General features: G+C 40.4%; 1 protein-coding gene across 2 annotated transcripts in view; it reads left to right on the forward strand.

The window, feature by feature from the left end:
• LOC126109902 (methylthioribose-1-phosphate isomerase) overlaps nucleotides 1-27,836 on the forward strand; it is a 69,334-nt gene that overhangs the window by 3,079 nt on the left and 38,419 nt on the right. Inside the window, exons 1-4 of one of the 2 annotated variants that reach the window (XM_049914992.1) lie at nucleotides 1,063-1,268; nucleotides 12,298-12,533; nucleotides 17,689-17,903; nucleotides 24,761-24,969. In XM_049914992.1, the coding sequence (XP_049770949.1) occupies nucleotides 1,137-1,268; nucleotides 12,298-12,533; nucleotides 17,689-17,903; nucleotides 24,761-24,969 (792 nt within the window). In that variant the 5' untranslated portion in view covers nucleotides 1,063-1,136. Of the gene's footprint in view, nucleotides 1-1,062; nucleotides 1,269-12,297; nucleotides 12,534-17,688; nucleotides 17,904-24,760; nucleotides 24,970-27,836 lie in introns of those variants that run through there. The other variant, XM_049914993.1, reaches the window with a different exon arrangement.

The following is a 27,836-nucleotide window of genomic DNA, read 5'->3' on the forward strand; positions in this document are numbered from 1 at the left end:
CTATTCATACTTGAGATATCTAAATTTAACTCAGAATTTGTTTGAATGGCAATGTGTATTCTTCCATAAAACATGGTCAGCTGTAACATCAGTTCAAAATAAAACCTGAAGTATAAATACAACATACATCAGCAGCTGTACTGAACATTAGTTATAAGTGCCCTCTTATTTTCAGTCTGTTACTTATCCCTGTAATGTACCAGTACTGCACAGTTGTTGACATCCAACTACAGCCAAAATAAGCCATATGATATATAGACCTGGACAAATTCAGTATGTCAAATAGTGCAATGATTTATTTATTATATTCACAAGATATTTGGATTGTAAATTAAGGAAATGCAGTCGTCATTTCAATTTGCCTGCAATGACAAACAGCATCTGCTACATTGATAGGCACGGAATAATGTTACCACATACAACTATTGCCAGTAACTGAGAGATGAATGACAACATAATTCAAAGGTCTTAAAAAATTTATTTTCTTGTTGTATAAAAACAATACTAACAGATCGATGGTGTAAATTACTTTTATTCCTGCTGCATATTTACAAACATTGTTTTCTCATTCGGTCTCAGTCCCATAAACAGTTATCCTAAAAAACAGTATCAAATTGGTAGTAGGTAACAAACAGCAGATCTTTCAGAACGAATACTGGTTTATCTAACGTGTCGCAGAATTATCTAGAACTTACGTGTATACGTATGGTCTAACTATTCTAAGAAACATTTAACATAAGCAGCAGTTCCACAACGCCCTCAGTTGGTATATCCACATTGCTATTTTCTTTTTCTCGGAAATTATGAACTTAGCGTACTCACAGTTGACTTGTCCCCAACTTGCAAAACGACTCCACCCATTTGATAAGCCACACATGTACAATAGATTTTTATCAGTTGGGCAGTGGCTTTTTCGAATTAGCTTATATTTTCGATTTAAATATCAAGGATATTTAAAAATAAAGGTGCGGTTGCTGTATTGGAGATACAACTGTACTTGCGGATACACGTCGATCGTCTATTTTTGAATACCTGTTGGCAGCATTGTACAACACGCGGTACTAATTCCTTTCTTCGAATCAGTGCCGTATTTAACTGTTTTGTCAGTATTACATGTGTTATTGGGGAGGGTGGAAATGGCGTTAGAATCTATACGATATAATGCGGGAAAACTGGAAATACTCGATCAGTTGTTGCTACCACGGGAATCCAAATATGTGATGCTCTGTGGTGTGGAAGATGGTTGGCGGGCGATCAATAAGATGCAGGTAAAGTTGTCTCAGCCCGGTAAGGCGACATTAGTAAACTGAACCATCGTCTGATAAGGTAGAGTAAGAATTGATGACAGTGCTTTTCTATATAATTTCAGGGTGAAAATTCGCTTCAAAAGTAGTTTTATAGACGTCACTGCAGTTTTTGCCATATTAAAATGACTGACATTATTAAATAACTGTAGGCTACAGGCAGTCTAAATTTGAGAGTTAGACGCGAGTTGAATGATGCCGGGAAGTGTTCCATGTATTTACTCACGATTTAGTAGACTCTTCCAAACAGCTTAATTTTTTGGGTGTTGACATTGCTTCAGTTAACGATAATGAGCGATGGCGATATGATGGCTTCAGCCTTAGTAATTTAAAGAAATAGCATACGATGTTCTATCCGAAGTTAATGTTTACAAAATAATATTTTTAATGATAACGATATCAGCAAAAATATTTTTGTTTTGTTGTTTTTGTGCTCTTCAGTCCGAAGACTGGTTTGATGCAGCTCTCCGTGCTACACTATCCTGTGCGAACCTCTTCATTTCCGAATCATTACTGCAACCTACAGCTTTCTGAATCTGCTTGTGGTATTCATCTCTTGTTCTGCCTCTACGATATTACCCCCCCACCACACACACACACACACACACACACACACACACACACACACACACACACACACACACACACACACCCACACACCCCTCTTCCCCTCCCTCGAATACTAAGTTGGTGAGCTCTGGATGTCACAGAACGTGTTCTATCAACAAATCCTTTCTTTTGGTCAAGTTACGTCACAAATATCTTGTCTCCCCAGTTCTGTTTACTTCCACATTGGTTACGTGATTGTCCCATCTGATATGTGGCATTCTTCTAAGCTTCTATTCTCTTTTATCGAAACTGTTTATCGTCCGTGTTTCACTTCCACACATGGCTACATTCCAGACAAATACCTTCAGAAAAGACTTCCTAACACTTAAATCTACATTTGATGTTAGTAAATTTTTTTTCTATATTTTGTATCCTCTACTTCGGCCGGCATCAGTTATTTTGCGGCCCACATAGCAAAACTCATTTGCTACTTTATGTGCTCCATTGTCTAATCTGATTCTCTTAGCGTCACCTGATTGAATTCGACTACAATCCGCTATCCTTGTTTTGCTTTTGTTGTTGTTCATCTTACGCACTCCTTTCAAGACAGTTTCCATTCTGTTCAACTTCTCTTCTGCAATGTCATTGGCAAACCTAAATGTTTTTATTTCTTCTCCCTGAGATGTAATTCCTTCTCCAAATTTATCTTTGGTTTCCTGTACTGCTTGTTCAATGTACATAATGAGTAACATGGGGTATAGGCTATAGCCATATGTCACTACCTTTTCAACCACTGCTTGTCTTTCATGCTCCTCAACTGTTAAAACTGTCGTCTGGTGTCTCTACAAGTTGTAAACAGCCCTTCACTCCCTGTATTTTATCCATGCTACCTTCAGAATTTCAAAGAGAGTATTCCAGTCAACATTGTGGAAAGCTTTCTCTAAGTCTACAAATACTATAAATATATGTGTTGGCCTTTCCTTAACCTATCTTCTATGATAAGTCGAAAGCTTAATATTACCTCGTGTATTCCTACATTTCTTTGGAGTCCAAACTGATCTTCCCTGAGGTCAACTTCTACCAGTTTTACATTCTCCTGTAAAGAATTTGTGTTAGTATTTTGCAGTCGTAGCTTATGAAACTGATAGTTTGGTAATTTTCACACCCTTCGTCAACTGATTTCTGTGGAAATGTAATTACTACATTCTTTGTGAAGTCTGAGGGTATTTTGCCTGTCTTGTACATCATGCACACCAGATGGATGGCTGGATCTGCCAAGGTAATAAGTAATTCTGTCAGAATATGGTCTACTCCTGGGGCAGGTCTTTTTTTTTTTTTTTTTTTTTGTCTTAAGACCTTTCTAAGCTTCATCAGAATCTCTTGCAATATCTTATGCCCCATCTGATTGTCATCTACGTCCACTTCCCTTTCTATAATACAGATTTCGAGTTCATCTCCCTTGTACAGGCACTCAGTATACTCCATCCACCTTTCAGCTTTCCCTTCTTTGCTTAAGATTGTTTTCCCATCCGAGCTCTTGACATTCATACAGCTGCTTCTCCTCTCCCCAAAAGGCCTCTTGAATTTTGCTGTAGGTGGTATCAATCTTTCCCCTTGTAAAATATGCTTCTAAAGCCTCACATTTTTCCTCTCTAGCCATTCCTGTTTAGCATTCCACACTTCCTGCCTATCTCATTTTTTAAACATTTGTATTCCCTTTCACCTGCTTCATTTGCTGCATTTTTAATTTTCCTCCTTTTATCAGTTAAATTCAATATCCCTAGTGTTATCCAAGGATTACAACTAGCCCTTGTCATTTTACCTGTTTCATCCTCAGCTGCATTCACTGTTTTATCTCTTAAAGCCGCCCATTTGTCTTGTACTGTATTCATTTTCACTGTTCTAGTGAACCATTGCCTAATGCTCCCACTTTGTGTATAGAAACTATTTTAGTGTTTGTCTCAATGTCTTTTGCACAGAATCAGCAGAGACAATTTTCCGTATGTGTTGCCTGAGCACATTATTGTTTATATAATGTAATAATTTGGTTGCTCAATGAGGATACACATGAAGTTACTTATGGGTATTCTTGTTTAAATTAGTGTGTCCAAAATTTTCTGGAATTTGTGGCTGTGCCACATGTTTGATTGTGAATGGGTACATAAAAATGGCCACAATCTCCAATTCAAATAGTGCTCATTTAGAACTTGGTGTCTATTTAAGTATGATTTGACTGCCAGAATTGTGAAGTGGGGAATGGTGTTAAGACCTCAAGCTAACAAGCCTTCTCCCACACCACCACCACCACCACCACCACCACCACCACCACAAAAGAATTTTCGGGTAAATGCTTGGACGACTTGAGAAACAAGACTGCACTGGTGACATCATCAATTATTTTCATACTCTCTGGGCTTGGTGCATAGGGTATACAATACTGGACTCTTATTTTGGGATGAGATGGTCTCATATCCTAACAGCCCAGTGTGAGCTAGTACTCGGTGGCAACAAAGCTTTAATTTCTATCATTTCTTACTTTGTTGCTGTTAGACCCTAGTGATTATGGTTTTTATGAAAGACTAATTACTTTTTCTTGAAATTATTGAATTTCTGTCATTGCATTTCAGTGATAGATAAATGTTTAACACACACTTATTCACAGGGTGAAATTGTTGCTCAGCGAAAGATAATGTCAATTGTGAACTGTTCACATACTCACACATACCCTAGCATAGCAAAGTGACACAATTCATTTATCATATACTTACGGGAGTGCAACTGAAACTTACACCCAGATAGGCCTGTGGATGGCAGTTTGAGGGTTGAATGTGTATTTGAAGCATAACTTTTGACATGCTCCACAAGATGTCAAGGACATGGAGACATGTCTAATAGAGCTCTGTGTAGTGTATGATCGTGTACATACAGATCCATTAAATATACAGTTTTTTATACAGCGTGACAATTATTGAACTGTATGAAATAAAATCATCGTAACTTCTGAACGGTTTGTGTCAGAATGTTCAAACTGCACAGTTGGCTGCAGGGCACGATGGGAATTAGTATGCGCATGGCTGTTTGGTTTAGCGATGAAGCCCACATTCATTTGGATGGGTTCATCAATAAGCAAAATTGGCACATTTTGGGGGTCGACCGAAGCATCCGATTCCACCCGTCGGCTTTGACCCGTGACTTAAGGCTGTTGTGGTGTGTGACGTAACGATGGCGCGGAATTAAGGTTGTCAGAGTGGCGTGTGTGTAGGTGTCGTTTTGATGCGATCGGCGGTGCTCTCTGATGGTGTGCTAGGTGATGTTTTTGGTTTATTTTGCGAGTGTGGCGTCATGTGTGAATTTTGGTAAATTGCTTTTCTTTTATGTCTTTGGTAGGTATGGATATGACTGGCAGGGTCAACAGTTTTCAGTTGTCGGCTATGATGGGGGACAGTGCGTTGTCTCTAATAAAATTTCTTCGATTATTTGGATTTTTGGATGAAGTCGTGAAGTGATCAGTATGTCGTGAAGAAATGAGGCTTACTTAAAGTTCCGGCATCTCGGACGATGGACGGCTGTATGTGAAGATGTCGTGAGGATAACAGGTCAAGGGAAGTGTTCGATCCCAATGTGTGGCTGTGAATGTTGGTATCGGGAGATGTTTTTTGAGCTATATAGGTCAAGGGAAGTGTTAGGTCCTAATTTATGGGATCGAGAGCTGCTGTTGAGCTATATAGGTCAAGGGAAGTGTCCGATTCCAGATGATATTGTGTTTAGTGGTATATGGGGAGTTTGGTGATGTCGGTTTTTTTCGTCGTTTTGCGTGGTTTTGTATGGGGGGTGGGTGTCTAAATTTGTTCATATTTAGTTTGTCCCCACCCAAAAACCCCTATTTCCCGCGCTTGTCCCGTTAGTGTCATTAGGCTTTTTGTGGAACGTGTGTGTTTGTTTTTCGATGTATTTTCCTCATAATGTGTACGTAACGACTTTATATGCGCCATATTTGAATCGAGGTTTATGGTCGTTTCCGCCATATTTGTGACGTCATGGGTCAAAGCAGACGGGCGGGATCGGACACTTCCATATTTCCCATTTTGGGGACTGAGAATCTGCATTTCACGATGAAATAGTCCTTTCACCCTCAGCAGGTGACTGTGTGGCGTGCAGTGTCCAGTCACGAAATAATCGGTGCAGTATTCCTCGACGGTATGGTGACTACAGAATGGTACGTAAAGGTTTTGGAAGATGATTTCATCCTCATTATCCAAAGTGACCCTGATTTTGCCAAGATGTGGTTCATGCAAGGCAGAGCTTGACCACATCGAAGCTGGAGAGTGTTTGGTGCCAGGGAGGAGCATTGTGGCTCTGGGACACTGGGAGGTCAGAGGCGTGGACCTCGATTGGCTGCCATATTCTTTGGATCTTAACGCGTGCGATTCCTTTTTGTGGGGCTGTACTAAAGACAAGGTGTACAGCAGTAACCCCAAAACAATAGCTGAGCTGAAAACAGCCATTCAGGAGGTCATCGACAGCAGCAGTGTTCAAATACATAGACGGTTGTGCAGAATTTTGCTATTTGTCTGCGCCACGTCATCACCAGTGATGGTAGGCATATCGAACATGTCATAACCTAAATCTGAATATCTGTAGTGATGTTCACGTGTTGAATAAAGTGTGTGCATGCTGTAGTTGTAACTAATTTGTTGTTGTTGTGGTCTTCAGTCCAGAGACTGGTTTGATGCAGCTCTCCATGCTACTCTATCCTGTGCAAGCTTCATCTCCCACTACCTACTGCAACCTACATCATTCTGAATCTGCTTAGTGTATTCATCTCTTGGTCTCCCTCTAAGATTTTTACCCTCCACGCTGCCCTCCAGTACTAAATTGGTGATCCCTTCATGCCTCAGAACATGTCCTACCAATCCTATTCAATACCTCCTCATTAGTTATATGATCTACCCATCTAATCTTCAGCATTCTTCTGTAACACCACATTTCGAAAGCTTCTATTCTCTTCTTGTCCAAACTATTTATTGTCCATGTTTCACTTCCATACATGGCTACACTCCGTACATATACTTTCAGAAACGACTTTCTGACACTTAAATCTATACTCAATGTACTTATTCAGAAACGCTTTCCTTGCCATTGCCAGTCTACATTTTATATCCTCTCTACTTTGACCATCATCAGTTATTTTGCTCCCCAAATAGCAAAACTCCTTTACTACTTTAAGTGTCTCATTTCCTAATCTAATCCCCTCAGCATCACCTGACTTAATTCAACTACATTCCATTAGCCTCGTTTTGCTTTTGTTGATGTTCATCTTATAACCTCCTTTCAAGACACTATCCATTCCGTTCAACTGCTCCTCCAAGTCATTTGCTGTCTCTGTCAGAATTACAATGTCATTGGCAAAACTCAAAGTTTTTATTTCTTCTCCATGGATTTTAATACCTACTCGGAACTTTTCTTTTGTTTCCTTTACCTGTTGCTCAATATACAGATTGAATAACATCGGGGAGAGGCTACAACCCTGTCTCACTCCCTTCCCAACTACTGCTTCCCTTTCATGTCCCTCGACTCTTATAATCGCCATCTGGTTTCTGTACAAATTGTAAATAGCCTTTCGCTCCCTGTATTTTACCCCTGCCACCTTCAGAGTTTGAAAGAGAGTATTTCAGTCAACGTAGTCAAAAGCATTTCTCTACAAATGCTAGGAGTGGCGGACAGTGAAGTGTTGCAGTTTAGAAGACTGGGTGTGGTGGTGAAATGACGGCTGTGTAGTGCTGGAATGGGAACAGGGAGGGGGCTGGATGTGTGAGGACAGTGACTGACGAAGGTTGAGGCCAGGAGGGTTACGGGAACATAGGATATATTGCAGGGAAAGTCCCCACCAATTCAGAAAAGCTGGTGTCGGTGGGAAGGATCCGTATGGCGCAGGCTGTGAAGCAGTCACTGAGATGAGGGATATCACGTTTGGCAGCGTGTTCAGCAACAGGTTGGTCCACTCGTTTTTTGGCCACACTTTGTCGGTGGCCGTTCGTGCGGACATACAGCTTGTCGGTTGTCGTGCCTACATAGAATGCACCACAGTGTTTGGAGCGTAGCTTGTAAATCACGTAACTGGTTTCACAGGTAGCCCTGCCTTTAAAGGGATAGGTGATGTTAGTGACCGGACTGGAATAGGTGGTGCTAGGAGGATTTATGGGACAGGTCTTGCATCTAGGTCTATTACAGGGGTGTGAGCCATGCAGCAAGGGATTGGGAGCAGGGGTTGTGTAAGGATGGACGAGTATCCTTTCTAGATTCGGTGGACGACGGAATACCACAGTAGGAGGGATGGGAAGGATAGTGGGTACGACATTTCTCATTTCAAGGCACGACAAGAGGTAATTATAACCCTGGCGGAGAATGTAATTCAGTTGCACCAGTCCCGGATGGTACTGAGTTAGGAGGGGAATGCTCGTCTGTGGCCGGACTGTTGGACTATGGGAGGTGATGGGAGACTGGAAAGCTAAGGCACGGGAGATTTGTTTTTGTACAAGTCACTGTCCTCACCCAACCAGCCCCCTCTCAGTTCCCATTCCAGCACTACACAGCTGTCATTTCACCGCCACACCCAGTCTTTTAATTTTAATTTTTTTTTTTTTTTTTTTTAATTTCTCTCCTTTCCGCTACTTACCCCCTCGCCCCTCCGCACCTTCTATCCTGCCCTCCATCTAAACTGCAACACTTTACTGTCCACCACTCCCACCATACTACCCTTCCCCCTTCCCACCCCAGCCTCCTCCGTACCCCCACCCAGTCACCACTCCCATCATGCACTGGTGCTGCTGCTCGCAGTGTAGTTTCAGCTCTCTGAGACTGCTGATGTGTGTGCAAGTTGAGTTTGCGTGTGTGTGTGTATGTGTGTCTGCTACTGACAAAGGCTTAATGGCCGAAAGATATGAGTGTGTGAATCTTTTTATTGTGCCTATCGCGACTTAGTATCTCCGCTATATGGTGAGTAGCAACTTTCTTTCTCTCGTATTGTTACAAATAAGCATTTCAAGTACTCATTTCGGCATTAAAGGCATTAGTTGCGTCACCATTCATCAACAGAGTTGTGGAACATAAAGTCATCCTGTGGTGTACTTGGAAGCGAAATGTGTATTTACTGCAAAGAAGGGCATACAACAGAGAGCTGTCAACCTCTGAAGCAAAACGTGCTGACCTGAAGAAGATCTTGCAGTATATTCCTGTAAAATATCAACAATTCTACCTTGAAATTTTGGACAATCATTGATAATTTGAAGTAATTGTTTTCAGCCTTACATTTCCGTTGCCAGGTCATAACATTACAAATTATTTTTCTTGCATAATTAAAAAAACAAAAAAAGTTACGTGCCTCAGAGTAATGCTTATGTTAAGGCAATATATTACTAATGTCATACATTTCTGTAAGTTTATAACAACAAAAACAATCAATTTTCAACAAAATAATTTAATTAGTTAGATAAAAAAACCTATTTACTAAGCGGTGGCAGAACACACATGTAAAGGAAGGTTGGAATTAGACAAACTTTCACGGCCAGTGGCTCCTTCTTCAGCAGAAGGGTTGAAAGGGATGAAGGAAAAGGAACACTGGTTGTTGGGGACTGTATCAGACGAGATTACAACCTTCTTTTATGTGTGTGTTCTGCTGCCGCTTGGATATGCGTAAATTTTCTGTGTAAATCAGTGTGTCTGTATTTCATAACTTTTGAAAGTAAAATTATTAATAAGTTGATTACAACAGCATGTTTCAATGATAAATTTTCACAGGCACTCCGAATCACATTGATCACTGTTTTGACGTGGACTGATAGGATCTGGAAATTATATTGCATGTTAAATTACTCACCTAACTATACTGGTTGAAAAGGGTGAAGCAACTTCTGAGGTGTGCTGAACATCTTTTAAAAATAGTTGTTTTTCTTCTTGAAAAATATGCATTTATGGTGTTACATTATTTCTAAAATAACCGATTCAGATGTAAATATTGAATTCTCAAAATTTTGTGAGTTACGACCAAAGCACTGTATTCTTGCCAATGTCAGCGGGACTCGTGCTGTTTTTGTGTTTCACACCAGAACTTTATGTTAATAGGTATTTGAAGGGTGTAAACTGAAAGAACTACTGTGAAGCACACACTTTACTATCATACAAACACTGTGTAGCAAAAATCGAACAATGGAAAATCCAGGATGGAGTGTTGACAAAGGCCATTGGCCAAAAGCTTTAAGTGCGAAAATCTTTTTGTTGTGCCTATCTGCGACTCAGCATCTCTGCTAGATGTTGAGTAGCAACTTTTCTTCTCATAATACTGAAACACAGTGTAGCATTTGTTATGTGCAATCCTCCTCTTCCAGCTTGTTTCTTAGGTGCACAGCCACAAAGTCTTAAAAGACTGATAATCTGTTTGACTGTATGGTACGAATCGCTTTGAAGAAATTACATATAAGTGTTCATTAACAACAGACAGGATAGTTCTAGAGACTGTAACAAAATCAATAGATGATATCATTTAGGTGTTTCCATAAAGCGTACAACAGCTCTTATCACACTGGTTTATCACCAAGCAGCAGTCACAGTTCCTGAAAATCACAAAAGGATAACTCGAAATAAATGAATATCTTGTTGTTTTGATTTTGTGGAGAATTTTTCCTTCACAATTCAGGATGAAGTTCGAGGATTTTGTCAGAATAATTCTCAGGTTACAATTCATGCATTTATTGCTTACTACAGAGACACAAATTCTATTGAAATACACTATGGGTCCTGCGCAAAAATATCTGAATGCCTTCTGGATCATACAGTGTGTGCGGATTCTTTCCAGTGCAATTTCATCAATATCTTCAAATGTCATTGGTGCAAAGAAAATGTTCCTTCATGTGTCTTCAACAATGCATTCGCTTCCCATCATTGCCAAACTGAAGCAATGTTTCAGGAATACAAGAACAATTCCAGGTACACAGAAGCTCCATTGTATAATACCTAATAACAAAGGTATAGAAAAAAGACATATTCTGCTTGTTTAGTAAGCTGGAGACTTGTGAGACAAGATTTTACAACATTTTATTACCTTTTCATACAAGCTGCATTGTAAATGGCTCATAATACTACTAAATAATATAAACTGTATTTTTCTACGACGTTACTTACGGACTAGGCTACACTTTTTAAAAATTTGCTTTTCATGTTTATGTACTACCTTTGAATTTTGATAACATACTAACACTGATAAAGTAAATTTTTTGGCATGAAACTGTTAGTGTACCATCTTGCTATATACCATGTTTATAACAGCACATTGGGCAATACAAATTGAACGTGGAGTGATTTTAGAAATTCAAGGTCAAGCATTCATTATAAAAATTCATAGGAACTCGTCATGTTGGACATTAGTGTAAACCTTTACTCTTTTCAATGATACAAGTTTCATTGTTGTACCTCAATTAGAACCAGAATAATTGTCCTTTATGTTGAGACAGATGTATGTAAATTTACAGACTTGTAACTTTCTTCACAATTGTCATACATCTCTAAAAATTAGTAGTTTCCCATCTCTTACCTTTTCTTCACAAGTGTCCTGTACCTCTGCAAATTAGTTGTTTTCTGTCTCTTAACTTGATCATTGAATGCACTAAATATGAAAGAAATCTGAGATGGTCAGGTTGAAAATATGCTTTTGTGCATTGAATTGATGTGGTATTACATGTTTGTATTTTTTACCCTGATGAAAATAACTGTGATCATTATTTTTGTTCAGTTAATTAAATATAATTTTATTTATTTCTATCATTTTGTGGCATCATTTTAATCATTGTATTAACTTTTTAAATTTGTTTTCATTTTTTTCTTTACTTCCTCTCTTTCTTCTTCTTCTTCTTCTTCTTCTTCTTTTAATGTTCATCCATGCAATTTTAATTATTTTTATTTATCTATTTTAATACTTAAATCTCAAAAATGCCCATACAGTGATTATAAAAAGAAAAGGTGATGATATCTGTTTTTATTGGCTAAGCCATGGTGTAAAAAATTGTATTTAGATACAGTCTATTGGGTAATGACAGTTGTACAAATATTTAAAGCATAAATTCTTCTCGCACTGTGCTCAAAAGATGTAGAAGAAGATTTCATACGTGGCACCCTATCTTAAACAACTGTTTAGGCGGTTTCAAAAAGTCAGTCTTACCCTTAGGGAGGAATATTGATGTAAGAAACGGATGGTGGGATGTATTGAATTTAACCTTACCTTTCTTTCTTTCTCCTTTTTTTATATGGTTGGTGCCTCTTACATGTACTGTTAACATGTGCACACGTGCGTGCGCGCTTGCACACACACACACACACACACACACACACACACACACACACACACAGTCTCTCTCTACCTCGTGTGGTCTGAACATAAATGGTGTGGGTGTAGGTGCGGGGAGCACCGGCTATAGCGATCGTGGGCTGCCTGAGCCTGGCCGTCGAGCTGCTGGGCGAGACCTTCGACGACAAGAAGGTTCTTCGTCAGGAAGTGGAGGGGAAGCTCAACTACTTGGTCTCGGCGCGGCCCACGGCCGTCAACATGAAGCTCGCTGCCGAGGAGCTAATAGCACTCATAAACAGCCTGGGTGCAGACGACAGCATTGGGCCTGAGGAGATGAAAGCGAGGTACTCTAGTGAAAAGTCATGCAGTAGGCGTGCTGCTGCAGCTGTAGTATTTCTGTTGTTGTTTATTGTATGTGCTGGTGGTTCAGAAATTCTAATGTTCTGTAAGTTCGATATAGATGGTCACTGAGTATAACTTTAGCAGTTTCTTCCTTTGTCTCGCTACCCCTCAACATCATCACTAGTTGTAGCACTTGACACTCCAGTCATTGGGCTGTGCTGGTGCTAATTTTGTAAAGTAAACCCGATTGTGAAGTGAACTGTTGAAGAATAGGCTGCTACAAGGAAACCTAATGCTTGGTCTATATCACTGGTGTATCTGTAATTGAATAATTGAAGACACATGGTAGGGAGGGGTTGCTGTTTTGGATGTGTACAGTGCTCTCTCTTAAAAGAAGCCAGATCACTGGTGTAATTTATGAGTTGAGGAAAATTGAATATTGAAATTTTAAAACCACTCGGAGAAAAATCTGTTGGCCTGTACTCAAATTTGTCCATTGCCAGTGAAATGGCTTTTTATGTTTCTGAATTTGAATTAGTCTTATTGAAAGTCTGCAGAATATCTGACTGTGAAGTGTTTCCTCTTAGAAGCTTTGCTTATAAAGATACCTAATCACAAGATGTATTAAAGTTTCCTTTTCCTCATGATGTCTTTATACATATCTTTCCTTCCCACATCCTTCCTCTCCCCCCTTTACCTGTACACTTTCTTTCTTCAAAGTATTGGTCAGATCATCTGTTTTGCTGTATGAAAATACGTGTAAAGAATTCAAAGCAGCAGATGGTATGAGTTCTGTGCTGCTGGATACAGTTTGCCCCACCACCTCATTGGCGTTCGTGTAGTTACTGGGAAAAAGAGGGAGAGAAGACATCTGTGGTTTGAGATGTGATGAACAAAAATTAAATGTGATTCGCATGTAAAACAGAAGTCACGATTATGAGAAGGCATGTTTTCATCTTACCTTTTTTCAAAGAAGGTAAGGGCCTGATTCATAAAGGAAAGTATCTTTTTGCGCATGAAAAGAGCTGTTGTGGCAGGTAATGGTTCTCTTTTGTTTCAGTGTCAATGTTCAGGTAAATAAGTATGCATTTGATATAGATTATTTCAGTGTTGAGTTCCTCTACTGAGGCATTAAAAATTGTGTGGATTATTGCTACATAATGGGTAACTATGTTCTTGGAACAAAAATGTTCAGTGCCTTACTTTACCTTTTTACATGTTGTCTGTCATGTGATACACTACTGATCTTAAAGTAGAAAGTTTTGGTTGGCATATGGCACCTTGTGGGACTTGTGCCAAAGAGCAGTCAGTTGTCCACACAAATGACAGATTTCATGGCTGCCCTATTCTGCTTCCGGTGCACCACGATTAGCCCCCTCATTACGGCCCCCATTAAGTTGCAATATGAAAAAGTAAAGTTTTTTTTACAAAATTAGAGTTTCTCATTGAACTTGTATGCAACTGAATAACTTGTTAATAGACAGGGTGCAGTGTTTGCAATATCTATTTCAACATTTTTAGTGTACTGCACACCTGATTAGCCAAGAGAATTTTGAGTGTCAGTGCAGATGTTCAGCTGGCTATATAAGATGTAATCAGCAATTATTAAGTAAAGGCAGCAGCAGAACACAATACTTTTAACTGTCCTACTAGACAGGTAGTTGTTGCATAGTACAGTGTCGTGCAAAAATTTTGTCGTCACTTAATACGTTGTCCTCCCGACGTCCATTTCTTTTATCGTGGTGAGTTATCTTAATGTAATATAATCCTCTTACTGATAACCGCAGCAGGTGTTATCTTGAATGAAATTGATAACATTTCTTGAAAAAATGTGTACATTTTCCTCCATGCTCACAATTGAGAACATAAGAAACCTCATATATTTTAGGCGAATGCTACTTTAAATCTCTGTGTTCATTCTTGTGCCACATTAGACAATTTTGAATACTTTGAGCAGTTTTTGATATTTTAGTTAAATGGTTAGTAGGTCTCTCTCTCTCTCTCTCTCTCTCTCTCTCTCTCTCTCTCTCTCTCTCTCACACTCACACACACACACACACACACACACACACACACACACACGAGAATTTTGTTACTAGTTCAGTGCCTGTTGCCTCACCCTTCTCACTCCATTCGGTAGACAGTTGGTTGCAGTTGTACCTAAATGTGTGTTGACAGTTTTCTGTACTATTAAAAATTCTTCATTCAGTATTTACTATAAAACTGTTGATAATTCTCACCCAGTTTGTCCCACATGTATATGGGTTAGGTGCATAAGTTTATAGCATTTTGCTGTAAATTTAATAAAAACAGCAAATGCACTTAACAGAGACTTCATTTATCAATAATATGCCAACGCTGGGGTAACTTTTTGATTGAGCAACTGTAGAAATCGAGTGGTTTCGAGTCGAAGAACTCGTCGAGCCGTGTTTGGAGAGCATTTTCGTGAGGAAAGGAAGTTCCTCGCAGGTTGTTTAATACAAATGATTGAAGCGATTTCATAAATTCACTGTAGCTCCATTCATTGACATATGGTCACGACACACTACAGATACGTAGCAAAACTCATAAAGTTTTGTTCGGCTGAAGCCGCACTTCAAGTTTCTGCCGCCAGAGCGCTCGAGAGCGCAGTGAGACAAAATGGCGACAGGAGCTGAGAAAGCGTATGTCGTGCTTGAAATGCATTCACACCAGTCAGTCATAACAGTGCAACGACACTTCAGGACGAAGTTCAACAAAGATCCACCAACTGCTAACTCCATTCGGCGATGGTATGCGCAGTTTAAAGCTTCTGGATGCCTCTGTAAATGGAAATCAACGGGTCGGCCTGCAGTGAGCGAAGAAACGGTTGAACGCTTGCGGGCAAGTTTCACGCGTAGCCCGCGGATGTCGACGAATAAAGCAAGCAGGGAGCTAAACGTACCACAGCCGACGGTTTGGAAAATCTTACGGAAAAGGCTAAAGCAGAAGCCTTATCGTTTCGAACTCATTGATGGGGACATGCTGCCTCGAGTGTGGGAGGAACTTGATTATCGGCTTGATGTCTGCCGAATCACTAAAGGGGCACATATCGAATGTTTGTGAATGCCTAAAAAAACTTTTTGAGTTTTTGTATGTGTGTGCAAAGCATTGTGAAAATATCTCAAATAATAAAGTTATTGTAGAGCTGTGAAATCGCTTCAATCATTTGTAATAACCCTGTAGAGAGCAGAGAAGATGAAATTATGAGGGCGTGAAGTCAGGGAGTAAAGTGGGTGCGCATTTACTTCCCGGCCCGACTCCTTTATAATGTGTTTTGTCAGTCTAGCAGAAAGTGAGTGGGGTGTTACTGTGGAATAGCGCCACTTCACACGGTCTTCCCGGTAACTGTTCTCGGACTGCATCTGCGAGCCATTGCAGGTGTTAACAATAAATTTCAGCAGTAATGGTTACACCTTGGGAAACACTTCGTAGTACACCACACTGTCACTGTTCCACCAGATGCAGAACATTATCTTTTGTGGATGCACCTAGTTCCTTATAAGGGGAGTTGCTGCTTTGTTTGGGATCAGCCATTCCTTTCCTTTCCCCTTTTCTTACATTGACATAAACGGACCATTTCTCATCGCCAGTAACGATACGAGATAGGAAGGGTCAGTATTGTTCACGAGCCAATTAATGATGAGCAAGCAGAGATCCATGCACGGTCACGTGCTGATTTTTGTGATTTTGCGTAGAGTGTGCGGCACCTGTGCACCCCAATTTTTGATCCTTCCCCACTGCACACAAATGTCACACTGTGGTGGAATGATCACAGTTCGTCACATTTGACAGTTCTCGAATACACTGATGTGGGTCATTGCAGATTAATGTGTTTAAACGATCTTTATCAAACCGTGAAGGTCTTCCTGAATGTGGAGAGTCACTAACATCAAAACAATTCTCCTTAAAATGAGGAAACCATTTTCTTGCTGTGTGCTGTCCAGTTGCATTATCACCATATGAGATGCAAATGTTGTTGGCTGCCTCCACATCTGTCACCCCTCTGTTGAACTCAAAACAGAAGACTGTGTCAAAAATGTTAAGATTTCTCCACTTGGCACTCCATTTTCTAGTGTCCACTGTTCCGCTCACTATCTCCAAGTGACAATATGGAAACTCGGAATAGCAATAGTGAACTAAAAATAAATAATGACAATCAACAAATAAACCCACAGCAGCCAGAACACCAATATGCAAAACAATAACACTGTGACCTTGTGCATCACCTTCATACATAAATCTGTGCATGCTCTTTGTAGCATCATAAATTTCTGTTCCTAAGCTACAGCGGATGGATGATGCTATTTTTTCCTGCGTGCTGCTCGCCTTTTCATTTGAAACCAGGTATCAGGTTTGTAACCCACAATTACATATTCTGGTGTGTGTGTGTGTGTGTGTGTGTGTGTGTGTTTTGGATAGTAGTAAGAAGTTTATTATTTTTAAGATACATGAAAATCACCACCTCAACTGCTGTTAAAGTGGTGTGCAACTAAGAAGATGGCTGTGTGATGCAGGGAGAGGGATTTTTGAATACTATGTGCCATCACTACAGTGGTCTCTGCCTCTGTCCTGTACCACACACTCGGACTGCTGCCGATTCTCGTAATGGCAATGCTGCATTAAACACCATATGGGGCCAGTGTTTCTTCTTCTGACTCTCCATAGAAAAATTTATATTCTCGGTACTGTCGCTGTCGCTTCTTAATGTAACACTTATAATGTTTATATTGTGTCCCCCATACTGAATGCTATTGTAGCTAAGTATCCTCACTGTAGCTAAAATAACACAAAATTGACAGTAAATTTTGTATGCGCACCCCAATTAGCGAGATACAGACTGACGCAGTTGAATGACACCGTCGGTTGGAGTATCACGCGATACTCCACTCCTGAGGACTGCTCTTCGCCCCTCCTCGCATATGCACCACTAACGGCAGCCGAGGTGACGACTTGTGTACACCTTAAACTGTTGACAACTGTGGCAACAGTGAGCAGAATGTGCATAAAGTTATTAGTTTTGTTTGTTTGCGGCTTTAGTTTCACCATTTGTAAATCGAGACAGTGGACTCAATTATTTTTAACTATGCTGTGCAACCGTATTTTCCTTTTTAAAGTGGTTTGGGTGAACCACTGCAGGTTTGTCGACGCTATCGAGGCGATGCTGGCTCGCGACATCTCGGACAACCGACGCATCGGCGAGCTGGGAGCACAGGCGGTGGTTTCGGCACAGGTGTGCGGGAGCTCGGACAAGCTGCGGGTGCTGACGCACTGCAACACGGGTTCGCTGGCCACTGCGGGCTACGGCACGGCCCTCGGCATCATCCGGGCGCTGCACGCCATAGGCAAGCTCGGTAGGATAGCTCTCTCTCCAGTAGAAGTGTGAATTTGTGAAGGATGTGTAATAGTTTGTACAATCACTTTCATTATATTTGTGCTCTTTTTCTTAAACTGAGTGCACGATTGCTATAGTATTCGTGTGTACGAGATGCGGCACAACTAGAGCACTCGTTCACTGGATGAGATACAAATATAAAAAGAAATGATCTCTTGAACGCAACATATGTAGTGTTTCCAGTCCAAATTTTTTTGATAAATTGAACACTACACCATTCTCTTTGATTTCTGAGTGTCCTATTTCTTTTAACTTCATGGAAATGATTTGAAGGTGTATCCTTAGTAAAATGAAAACATGGTGAGAATAAGCAACTCAACAGGTTGTCCTTTTTCATCTGTGGGTTTGAATGCCCTGAACTTCATTTCTAATTTTCCCCAGCCTGTAATATGGGAAGAGCAGATTTCTGCTCACCACATAGAGGAACTAATGAGTCACACACAGGTGCAATGAAAAAGCTGCTAAAATATTCAGCTTTCATTTTAAGTCCTTCATCACAAGAAGAAAACTTGTGCACATTCACACGAGTACAACTTGCAGAAACAGTCACTATCATCTCTAGGCACAGGGCCTCGTATGCGACTGCATCTGAGGGGGGCAGTGAACTGTGCTATTGTGGGTAGTGGGGAAACAGAGGAGGTGAAACGAGAGAAGGGGGGGAGAGTTAGTGGGGTAGGGGTGGGGGAAGATGGTAGTACTGCCTGTAGGATTGTGGAGGGATGTGGCAGGGGCAAGAGGCAACTGGACCTCCCAATTACCGAGTGTGCCATCCCATTATGATGTGCTTCACTTTAGTAGGGCCTATGCCATCTGGATTCTTCCACTTACCCGAGCTTTTCTGAAATGCGTAGATTGGGACTTCCCTGCAATAATATATCCTTGTTCCTGTAACCCCCCTGACCTCAGTCTCAGCTAGTCTCTATCATCCGCCCGTCTATCACTTTCTCTGTTACCACTGTTTCTCTCCTTCCGCCCCCCCCCCCCCCTCTCACACACACACACACACACACACACACACACACACACACACACACACACAGCAGCCTTTCCGGTCCCTACCACATCTCTCCCCATTCCCACTGGCAGCACTAGCATCTCCGCACATTCCTATCGTGCTGTCACTCCCCTCTCCCCATCCCTCTTCCATATCCCCACTATCCACCTCAGCGACATTTCTGCTCACCTCAGGCACGGTGGTAGTCAGGCCGTAGCATCCAGATATGACAGGGCTCTGATGTGCTTGGTCTGATAGCTTATTTTCAATGTGCATGTCTGCAACGTGTTCCTCCCCTGTGGAGAGCAGAAAATCTCTCGTTTTCATATTATTACTGATATGCATGCAACAGGATGTGCTACCTAAAATGTTCCAAAACGGCACATGAAAATGGGGAGATCTGGGGCTCGTACCTTGGGTTCTGTTGCTGATGGATAGGTGGGGAGCAAGTGTTTTTGATACCCCTTGGGCAAGAGACCATTTGTATATGCAGCAGAAGGATCCTCTTAGTGTCACTATTCTACAGTACAAGTCAAAGTAGGAATAGTACACACTAGTTCCTGCATAGGCAAAATTAGCAAATTGGTTGGTTCTTTTTCCACGTGGCCTGCAGTTGGCGTCTAACGGTCTTAAGGAGGCACCATTAGCTCACAAACGGCTCCTTAGAAACCCACAAAAAAAGGATTTTTGTTACTATTTTTTCGTACCAAAACAGATCATGGATTTCGAGAGAGCTATGCACAGGAAATGAGTAAAATCCTTGCAATATATTCCTAAGAGCCCAACGTTGAACAATCTTAGAAATTTTCTTGGTATCTTTTCCTGTTTCCAAGATACAGTGGCTCAAAGTTACCCTACTTGTACATGTAAAATATGGCTAAAAATGTAGTTTATAAAGTAATATAGATCGGATAAATATCTTGTAAAATGTCTCTGTTGTTATCATAAGGGTTCTGGGAACCCCATGTTGTTGTACTGAAGCACATGCAAAACTTCTGTGCACGTAAAGTCTGCTGGTCAGATAAATTTCACTGATCCATAAAGTTCTTTAGATATGAGTGACATGTCCTTCTGTGTCGGGGAAAAGAAGGGGTAGCATAAAAGTGCCCCTATCTGAGCACCAAAAAGGCAAATATGCTCATGTTTAAAAGACTCTGCCTGAAAAAGAGATACCAGCTGCCTCATTCTACCTTCCTCAGCACCTCTAAAAATTTCCCCCCAACTTGTGGCATGCAAACGTGTGTGCTTCTTATGCTCAAAGAGGAGGAGACAGTGGCAGTGGGAAAGAGATCAAAAAGTAACAAATACCAGAAGGTAGTAGACAGTGGTTGTGGTATAGAAAGAGCGAAGGAGGCAGTGGCAGTATGAGAGAAAGAAAGAGAAACAGTGGCAGTGGAACATAGCTGACAGTGTTAGGAAAAGAGTGAAGTAGACAATGCCAGTGGGAGAGGAATAAAGGGACAGAGAAAGTGGAAGCATATGACAGCCAGTGGTAATGAGAGACAGAGAATATGACAATGATGACAAGGAAAAGCGAGTCATTGGCAGTGAGAGGAAACGGTACTAGTAGAACAGAACAAAGGAAACTGTGACAATGATAGTTGGAGAGCCACAAAGTTGTAGTGAGAATGAGTTCGGCTGACTGACTGAGAGAGAATGGGCGAGTAGAAGTGGATGGGTATGAGCGACTTAGACAATGGACTAGTGGTTGTGAGTGAGTTACGGTTAGGGAAGTTTAGCTCGTGGGAGTGAGAAGTGAGTTGCATGTTAGAAAGAGCACAAATATGTTCGCACGCCAAGATATTTGGGAAAAATTTTAAGGGCTCGGAGGAATGTAGAAAGAGGCAGCTGGTACCCCACTTTCCAGTCAGTCTTTTAAACAGGAGCATATTTGCCTCTTTTGTGCTACAATAGGAGCATTGTTCCACTGGTTACTTTATCTTGGACTCTCAATTGGTTTATTTCCCCATTCTGTTCCTCTTTTTCTTCCCAGAGGAAGGAACTAACATCCCCAATAATTAAGACAATTTTTGTAATTTTATATGGCTTGTGCATGTGGAGCTCCACAGCTTGTAGAAATTGTAAGAATGGCATATTATAATATATAGCTGTCCAACAAAATCTCCATTGTATTTTATTTCACAGGACTACGTTTGGACATTGCCCATCATCAGTACTATCTGTATTACACAAAAGCAATACAGTCTTACGTCTTACGAGGTACTTACAGTGCAGATTTTAGTGGTTTATGCATATCATTTTTAAGTTCTTTGTTATTAAATTTGCCTTATATGTGATATTCTCCATCATGATGTCCACCTGCTTAGCAGGGTGGTAACGTGCTTGCCTCCCGTGCAAGTGGGCCCAGGTTCGATTCCTGACCTTGTTGGAGATTTTCTTGTCTCAGGGACTGGGTGTTGTGTTGCTCTCGTCAGCATTTCATCCTCATCCCCAGCGCGCAAGTCACCCGGTGTGGCGTCGACTGAAATGTGACTTGCACTTGGTGGCCGAACTTCCCTGGATGAGGCCTCCCAGCCGATGATGCCATATGCTCATTTCATTTCCCTTCGTGATGTTCATGTAATCGTACTGTTACTTGGTTGTATATAACAATGGAAAATCCAGGATGGAACGTAATGATATTATGAGAAGGGTAGTTGCCACTCACCACATAGTGGAGACGCTGAGTCGCATGTAGGCACAGCAAAAATATTGTCAGAATGTGAGCTTTTGGCCAAAAAGGCCTTCATCGAAAACACAAACACACACACACACACACACACACACACACACACACACACACTCTCTAACTGCTGGAGCCAGTCTGGCCAAGCGGCCAGAGACTGTGGTTTTGTGTGTGTGTGTGTGTGTGTGTGTGTGTGTTTGTTTATTTTCATCAAAGGCCTTATTGGCCGAAAGCCCACTTTCTGACAGTCTTTTTGTTATGCCTATCTGCAACTCATTATCTCTGCTATATGGTAAGAAGCAACTATCCTTTTCATAATATTGTTACTTGACTGTATATAGATATATGTAATCACAATATGGAATTTCTTATGAAATATATGCAGTTGTCATTGCCAGTTGGTGTACATGCAAAGATTGCTTTCAGTGTACTTCATAGAACATATATAATACTAGGTCTAATATGTATTGTCTCTGTTAGCAGAAAAAAGAAATGTGTTTTTGTTGAGGTGTACTAGAAAAATTTTTGACGAATTTTTAGATTTTTCAGTTCATTTATAATAATGCCAGCATGTTTCGTTATATATGTGAAAATTTTTATTTCTTTCAAGATATTGAGTAAGTTGCCTTTTTCAGCAGTATGTAAGACTGGTAGTCACTGTGTTGGCACTGGTTGCATGATTTTGTTATTTTGAAGGTGTACTAAACGAAGACAGTCTCGTGTCAGTTACATCCAGATGTTCTTTAAATCTTGTCGTGAAATTTTGTCCTATGAACATTTTCCCACAGTTATCGCATTTTAACATATAAGTAACTATAAAAATTTACACTGGAAAAACTGAATGAAATTTCAAATCACGATTTGAAGAACATATCTGTGTAAGTGGCATGAACCTCTCTTTATTCAGTACACACTTAGAACAACATACCACCCAACCAGTGACACAATACAATGCCTGTCAGTCCTACATATTGCTGAAAAAAGATAGCTCACTAAATATTTTGGAAGAAAGAAATACATTTTTCACATATACAACGGAGCATGCTGACATTATATGTGGCTGTAGGCTTTCCCGGCGTAAACTATTGATGAAAATTTCTCGGGTCTCTAACCGGGTGGTAGCGCTGATATCTCGCGATGTTTCGGGAAGTGTCATACTACCCATCTTCACCCGGGTGGTAGCATTGATATCTTCTCGTGACGTTTCGGGAAGTGTCACACTACCCATCTTCGCCAGAAGATGACACTTCCCGAAATGTCGCGAGAAGATATCAATGCTACCACCTGGTTGGAGACCCAAGAAATCTTCATCCATGCTGACATTATTAAAACGAACTGCTCACTAAAAAAAAAAATCATTGAACATTTTGCTAGTATACTCCAGTGAAAACACATTTCTTTTTTCTGCTAACAGAGATAATACATGTTAGAAGCAGCATTATACTGTATATATTCTATGATGTGTACCGAAAGTAATCTTTGCATGTACACCAATTGGCAATGACAACTGCATATATTTTACAAAAAGAAAATCCATATGCTGGTTACATATATGTATATGTAAATCATGTGATTACATCAACATTACAAAATATTGTCATCGGGATACACTAGATATCGTCACTTGTAAAAAGAACTGAAAAACCATACGTGCATAAAATACAACAAAATGCACTGTAAGCAACTTAATGTTGGAAGTATGTGTGTTTTGTGTAATACAGATATTGCTTATGATGTGCAATGCATGAATCTAGTCTGGTGGAATGAAATACTACTATAAAGTAGCTTTTGTCGAATAATTAATCAATAAGATGACATATTTACAATTTTTTGTGTGTCTCTTGGCAGTAGTAATAATTTCTCCCTTGGAAGTACACTTGGCCAGCCAATTTGTCCCATAATTTTATAGGCTTCTTAAGCAATTTTTCTCCTTGGTATTGTAACGACACTCTAAGAGGAGGCAAAATGTGAGGATAAGAGAGTATGTGTTATCCTCTTCAGGGGTGTTATGGTATTCCATAAAAACATTCTTAGCTAGACAACTCAGAAATATTTGCAATGCCAGTTCACAAACTTAAACTGGACCTATTTTAAAGTCTCTTTAATTGCTAACTTAACCATCTCACTACATGCAGTACCTAAAGAGATGAACACGTGACAGAAACGGTTTGTACTTGGGTAACTCTTGCTTAACTGTTGTATAAAAGTGTGTGCATTTATATTAGTCTGCAGGTTCCATTTTCAATAAGCTTCAAATCCAAGTCATGGAAAAATCTGGGCAATAAATAACAAAGTTTCAGTTTGAAAATGTGTACATGTGGCATACTTTTTACTCTTATTCTGTAAAACAGTTCTTCCTAGTTATTTAGTTCAGACCATGACGCTGCATTTTAGTTCTGATATTTTTTTTCTATGATTTGTAATCTATGTCCTGCTACAGATAGTGACCCATTTCATAACTGAGTAATTGTCATATAGTTCCATGATAACTGAGAAATAAATAGGTATGGAAATAAAGATATGGCATAAAGAATAACTAGAGTACAAAAATTATGGTGAAAGGAATGTATTTCAAAGTTTATTTGTGCAGTACTCTGTTTTCTAGATTAAAATGTTTGGTTGGAGTCACTAGATTGTGGTGCTCTGTTCTTTCATCAGCTTGAAGCATTTAATAAATGTATAGAAATTGCAGCACTTTATGCTAAAATTACAGTTATGCTCAGATTATATTGTATCTCATTGACTACATTGTCTAGGAATAAGTTACGCGAAAGGCAGTTGGGCCATTAATTTAACATTCAAATGTGTTTATGGGGACTTGAAAATTGACAGAAAAATAGTGTGCTGTATGTGTTTTGTATTTTTAGGGTTATCAGGAGAGGTTTGATTGTCCCACAGTTTGGTGTAACTTCAACTTAAAAGTCCCACTTGGATGCAAAAAGAAAATAGTACTATATAGTTGGATGTAAAACAAAAATAATGTTACATGGGGGTACGTGTAAAGCATAATTTAGATACAAGTTTTGAATAACTGCTTATCATATTCAACAGTCAGCTGAGTTGGCTAACAAGAAATGCAGTTGATCTACATCGACTGAGGATATATTTTACATTGTTTCTCTTGTTTCCCCAACAGACCACGTATACTGCACCGAAACTCGCCCGTACAACCAGGGTGCCCGCCTCACAGCATACGAACTTGTACACGAGCAGATCCCGGCGACGTTGGTGTGTGACAGCATGGTTGCCGCTCTGATGAAGGTGCGTTCCATCTCGGCTGTCGTCGTGGGTGCCGACCGTGTGGCTGCCAACGGTGACACTGCCAACAAAATTGGTACATACCAGGTGAGAGATAGTGTGGGTTTTGGGGACTGTGTGTTCATTGGCAGTTCAAGCAACAAAAAAGTTACTCACTGAATGCACCAAGTATTAGGCTGGTACATTAGTTTGTATGGTTTTGTTTTGTGTGTTGGTATCTCAGTTGGTATGGGCTTATTTATCGATTGTCATTTTTTATTTGTAAGTGACTATTGCTATTTGAGTTTACATATAGCCATTCTATCATTTGGTGATAGATAGTGGAACTGTGAACACTAGAAATCAGAACATTCCTACGTATTCTTCTGTTTGAGCTCAATAGAGGGGTGACAGCAGTGGAGGCAGCCAGAATCATTGTATGGGGATAATGCCGTTGCACAGAGCATGGCAAGAAAATGGTTTTCTCATTTTGAGGATGATTGTTTTAACATTAGTGACTCTCCATGTTCAGGAAGACCTTAGAGATTTGATGGAGATAGTTTAAATGCGTTAATCCACTGTGATACGCGGCAGCGTACTTTAGAACTGGTAAATGTGGTCAAATGTGATCACTCTACCATTATGTGACATTTACAGGGAGTGGGGAAGGTTCAAAAATCTGATTCATGGGTACAGCATGCTTTAAGCCAAAATCACAAAAATGAGCATGTAGCCATATATATGTCTCTGCTTACTCATCGTCAGTTGGCTCGTGAACAACACCATCCATTCCTATCTTGCATCGTTTCTTTTGAATATGTTGCCGTTTCTGGGGTTACGGATACCGTGAGACGAGAGAACACAACCGTTTTTATCGAAATGCGTATCTGATTACGTTCTACTGATGTGAGAATATTACAGTGTGTCTTGTTTCCGAACATACCATCTGCCCGCCACTCTCTCATTGGCACCTTAGAGCCAGCAGCTGACACACCTCCTTTCATTCTTCATACGTCGCGGTGAGTGTGAACGACAGTGCAGCACTAACCACGTAGGTACGCCACTGGGCCGTATTGAGACTTTTACAGTCTCCTGCAGAAATGAATACTATTATTGAGTATTTGTCTAATTTTAGAGTTATTTGTACAATGAATGGATTCCTACAAACTGCATTTTAAACATGGTTTGATGTTCCTAAAAAGACAAAGTATGCAGTATAGATTCCCACGGTTGGTAGTATGTAATTTGCTGTCCACTCACTACTTCCTTCCCCGCACTCATCCTATAGTTGGAGTCACGAACGACGTTAGTCGAATTTAGGCTTTCTCTGCGCACCTACGTCACGTATGCTCCGACAGCTAACGAGCTTTCAGTATGTTCTGAGTGCTGTGCTGTGAATGGTATAGCTAATGCGAGCATTAAATGTGGTCGTAGCGAATTGTTTAGTAAATTTCGATTCCCCTTGTTGCGAGTTGTGTTAAGTGATCCGTTCTTCAAAGGTGAGCGAGAGACATAATGTGCAGGATGTAAGCTTTCTTCGAGCAGAAAGCTTGCACATGCGCATACTGCAACTGTCGCTCGGTATCTTCACAGTGCAGTCCCCATCCGTGCCTCGACACAGGCGAACCGCCATTGTTTGTAGATCAGACTATAGTTCTCAGCTAAACTTCTTGTAGTTCTGTGCCTAAGCAGCTTTGAAATGCTGACTGCAGTATCTTTTAGGGTGCAAGTCCTATGTAATAACAGCAATTAATCCATAAATAAAAGCTTGCATCACAATTCAGTGCAATTCTTGAATTTCTGCTCCATCCCGCAATTAGTGACATCTATTGGTACTGTTGCCACAACGGATCTTGTCGCTGTAATTTATTCTCGTGAAAACAGTTAGTCTGTTTATATCATTTGTTAGACATTTCAGTGTGGATTAATTTTACTTCTTGTTTCATCTGAGTGTCACCGTCCAGCTCTCAAGCTTATTAAACACTGGTAAGATTTTTACCCTGTATTCTAATACATAAACACCAATTGAATTTATCGTTTGCAACCCATTTAGTAATTCATTAAAGTCTTTCCAGTTTCTCGTAATCAAATAAAATATCAATCTGAGTTCAGAATCAAATGGTGTTTTTTGAAGGACAACATTTCCACTTTTGAATGTTACCTTTACTTAATTGGCAGCATTAATGTTTGTTCACGATATCCACACATGTATGAAAACTTTTATATCGAAAGTGTTCAAATATAACAAGAGTGTGTAAGATGATAGAATTTAGTGCTGTCACTGGAGTCAATTTGAAGTGCGAGACCAGTGAATCAATATTGTGTCTATATATGGAAGAATACTGCATGCACAATTAAACGCGACACTTTATTTCTAAAGACACATTGGCGTACATTTAACATAGTGAAAGAAAGGGGGGAAAAATGAATCTTCAATTAAGCACAATCCGTATTAAACAAACAGTCTCTATCAACAACTGAGCAAAAGTAAAAAAGTACGAAGCGAAGAAAAGTTCTCTTCGCAGGACATCTGCACCTCAGCAAAGAACAGTCAATGGGCAGTGCTCCTCGCATCTGATTTTTTCCAATTGGGTAGCTGGTAGCTCACCGTTAGGCGTGAGCCGATTGTGACCTCCTGCAGTCTCTACGCAGCCACCCACTGGCGAATGGGGCATCATCTTCTGTGTCATCCGTATACTTCACTGGAAAGTGCTCACTGCAACCAGAACGCGTTTCCCGAGCAGGCGTTGTCGCCGGGGCTCTGGAGGTGGCTGCACTGCAACAGTCGAGAGACGGAGCTGGGTAGGGCGGGGGTGGATACCGGCAAGTTGTTCTGTCTCGACACGGTTTGTAGAGACAGCGTTTCATTTCCCATTGGCCGTGATCTCGAATGTTTTTTCACCTCCGGTGACAACTCGATGTGGGCCTGCATACAGAGGCGTGAACACTGGCCGCACTCTGTCCCTGCGTAGCAC

Source organism: Schistocerca cancellata, chromosome 12 (genome assembly GCF_023864275.1).
Source record: "Schistocerca cancellata isolate TAMUIC-IGC-003103 chromosome 12, iqSchCanc2.1, whole genome shotgun sequence".
NCBI lineage: Eukaryota > Metazoa > Arthropoda > Insecta > Orthoptera > Acrididae > Schistocerca > Schistocerca cancellata.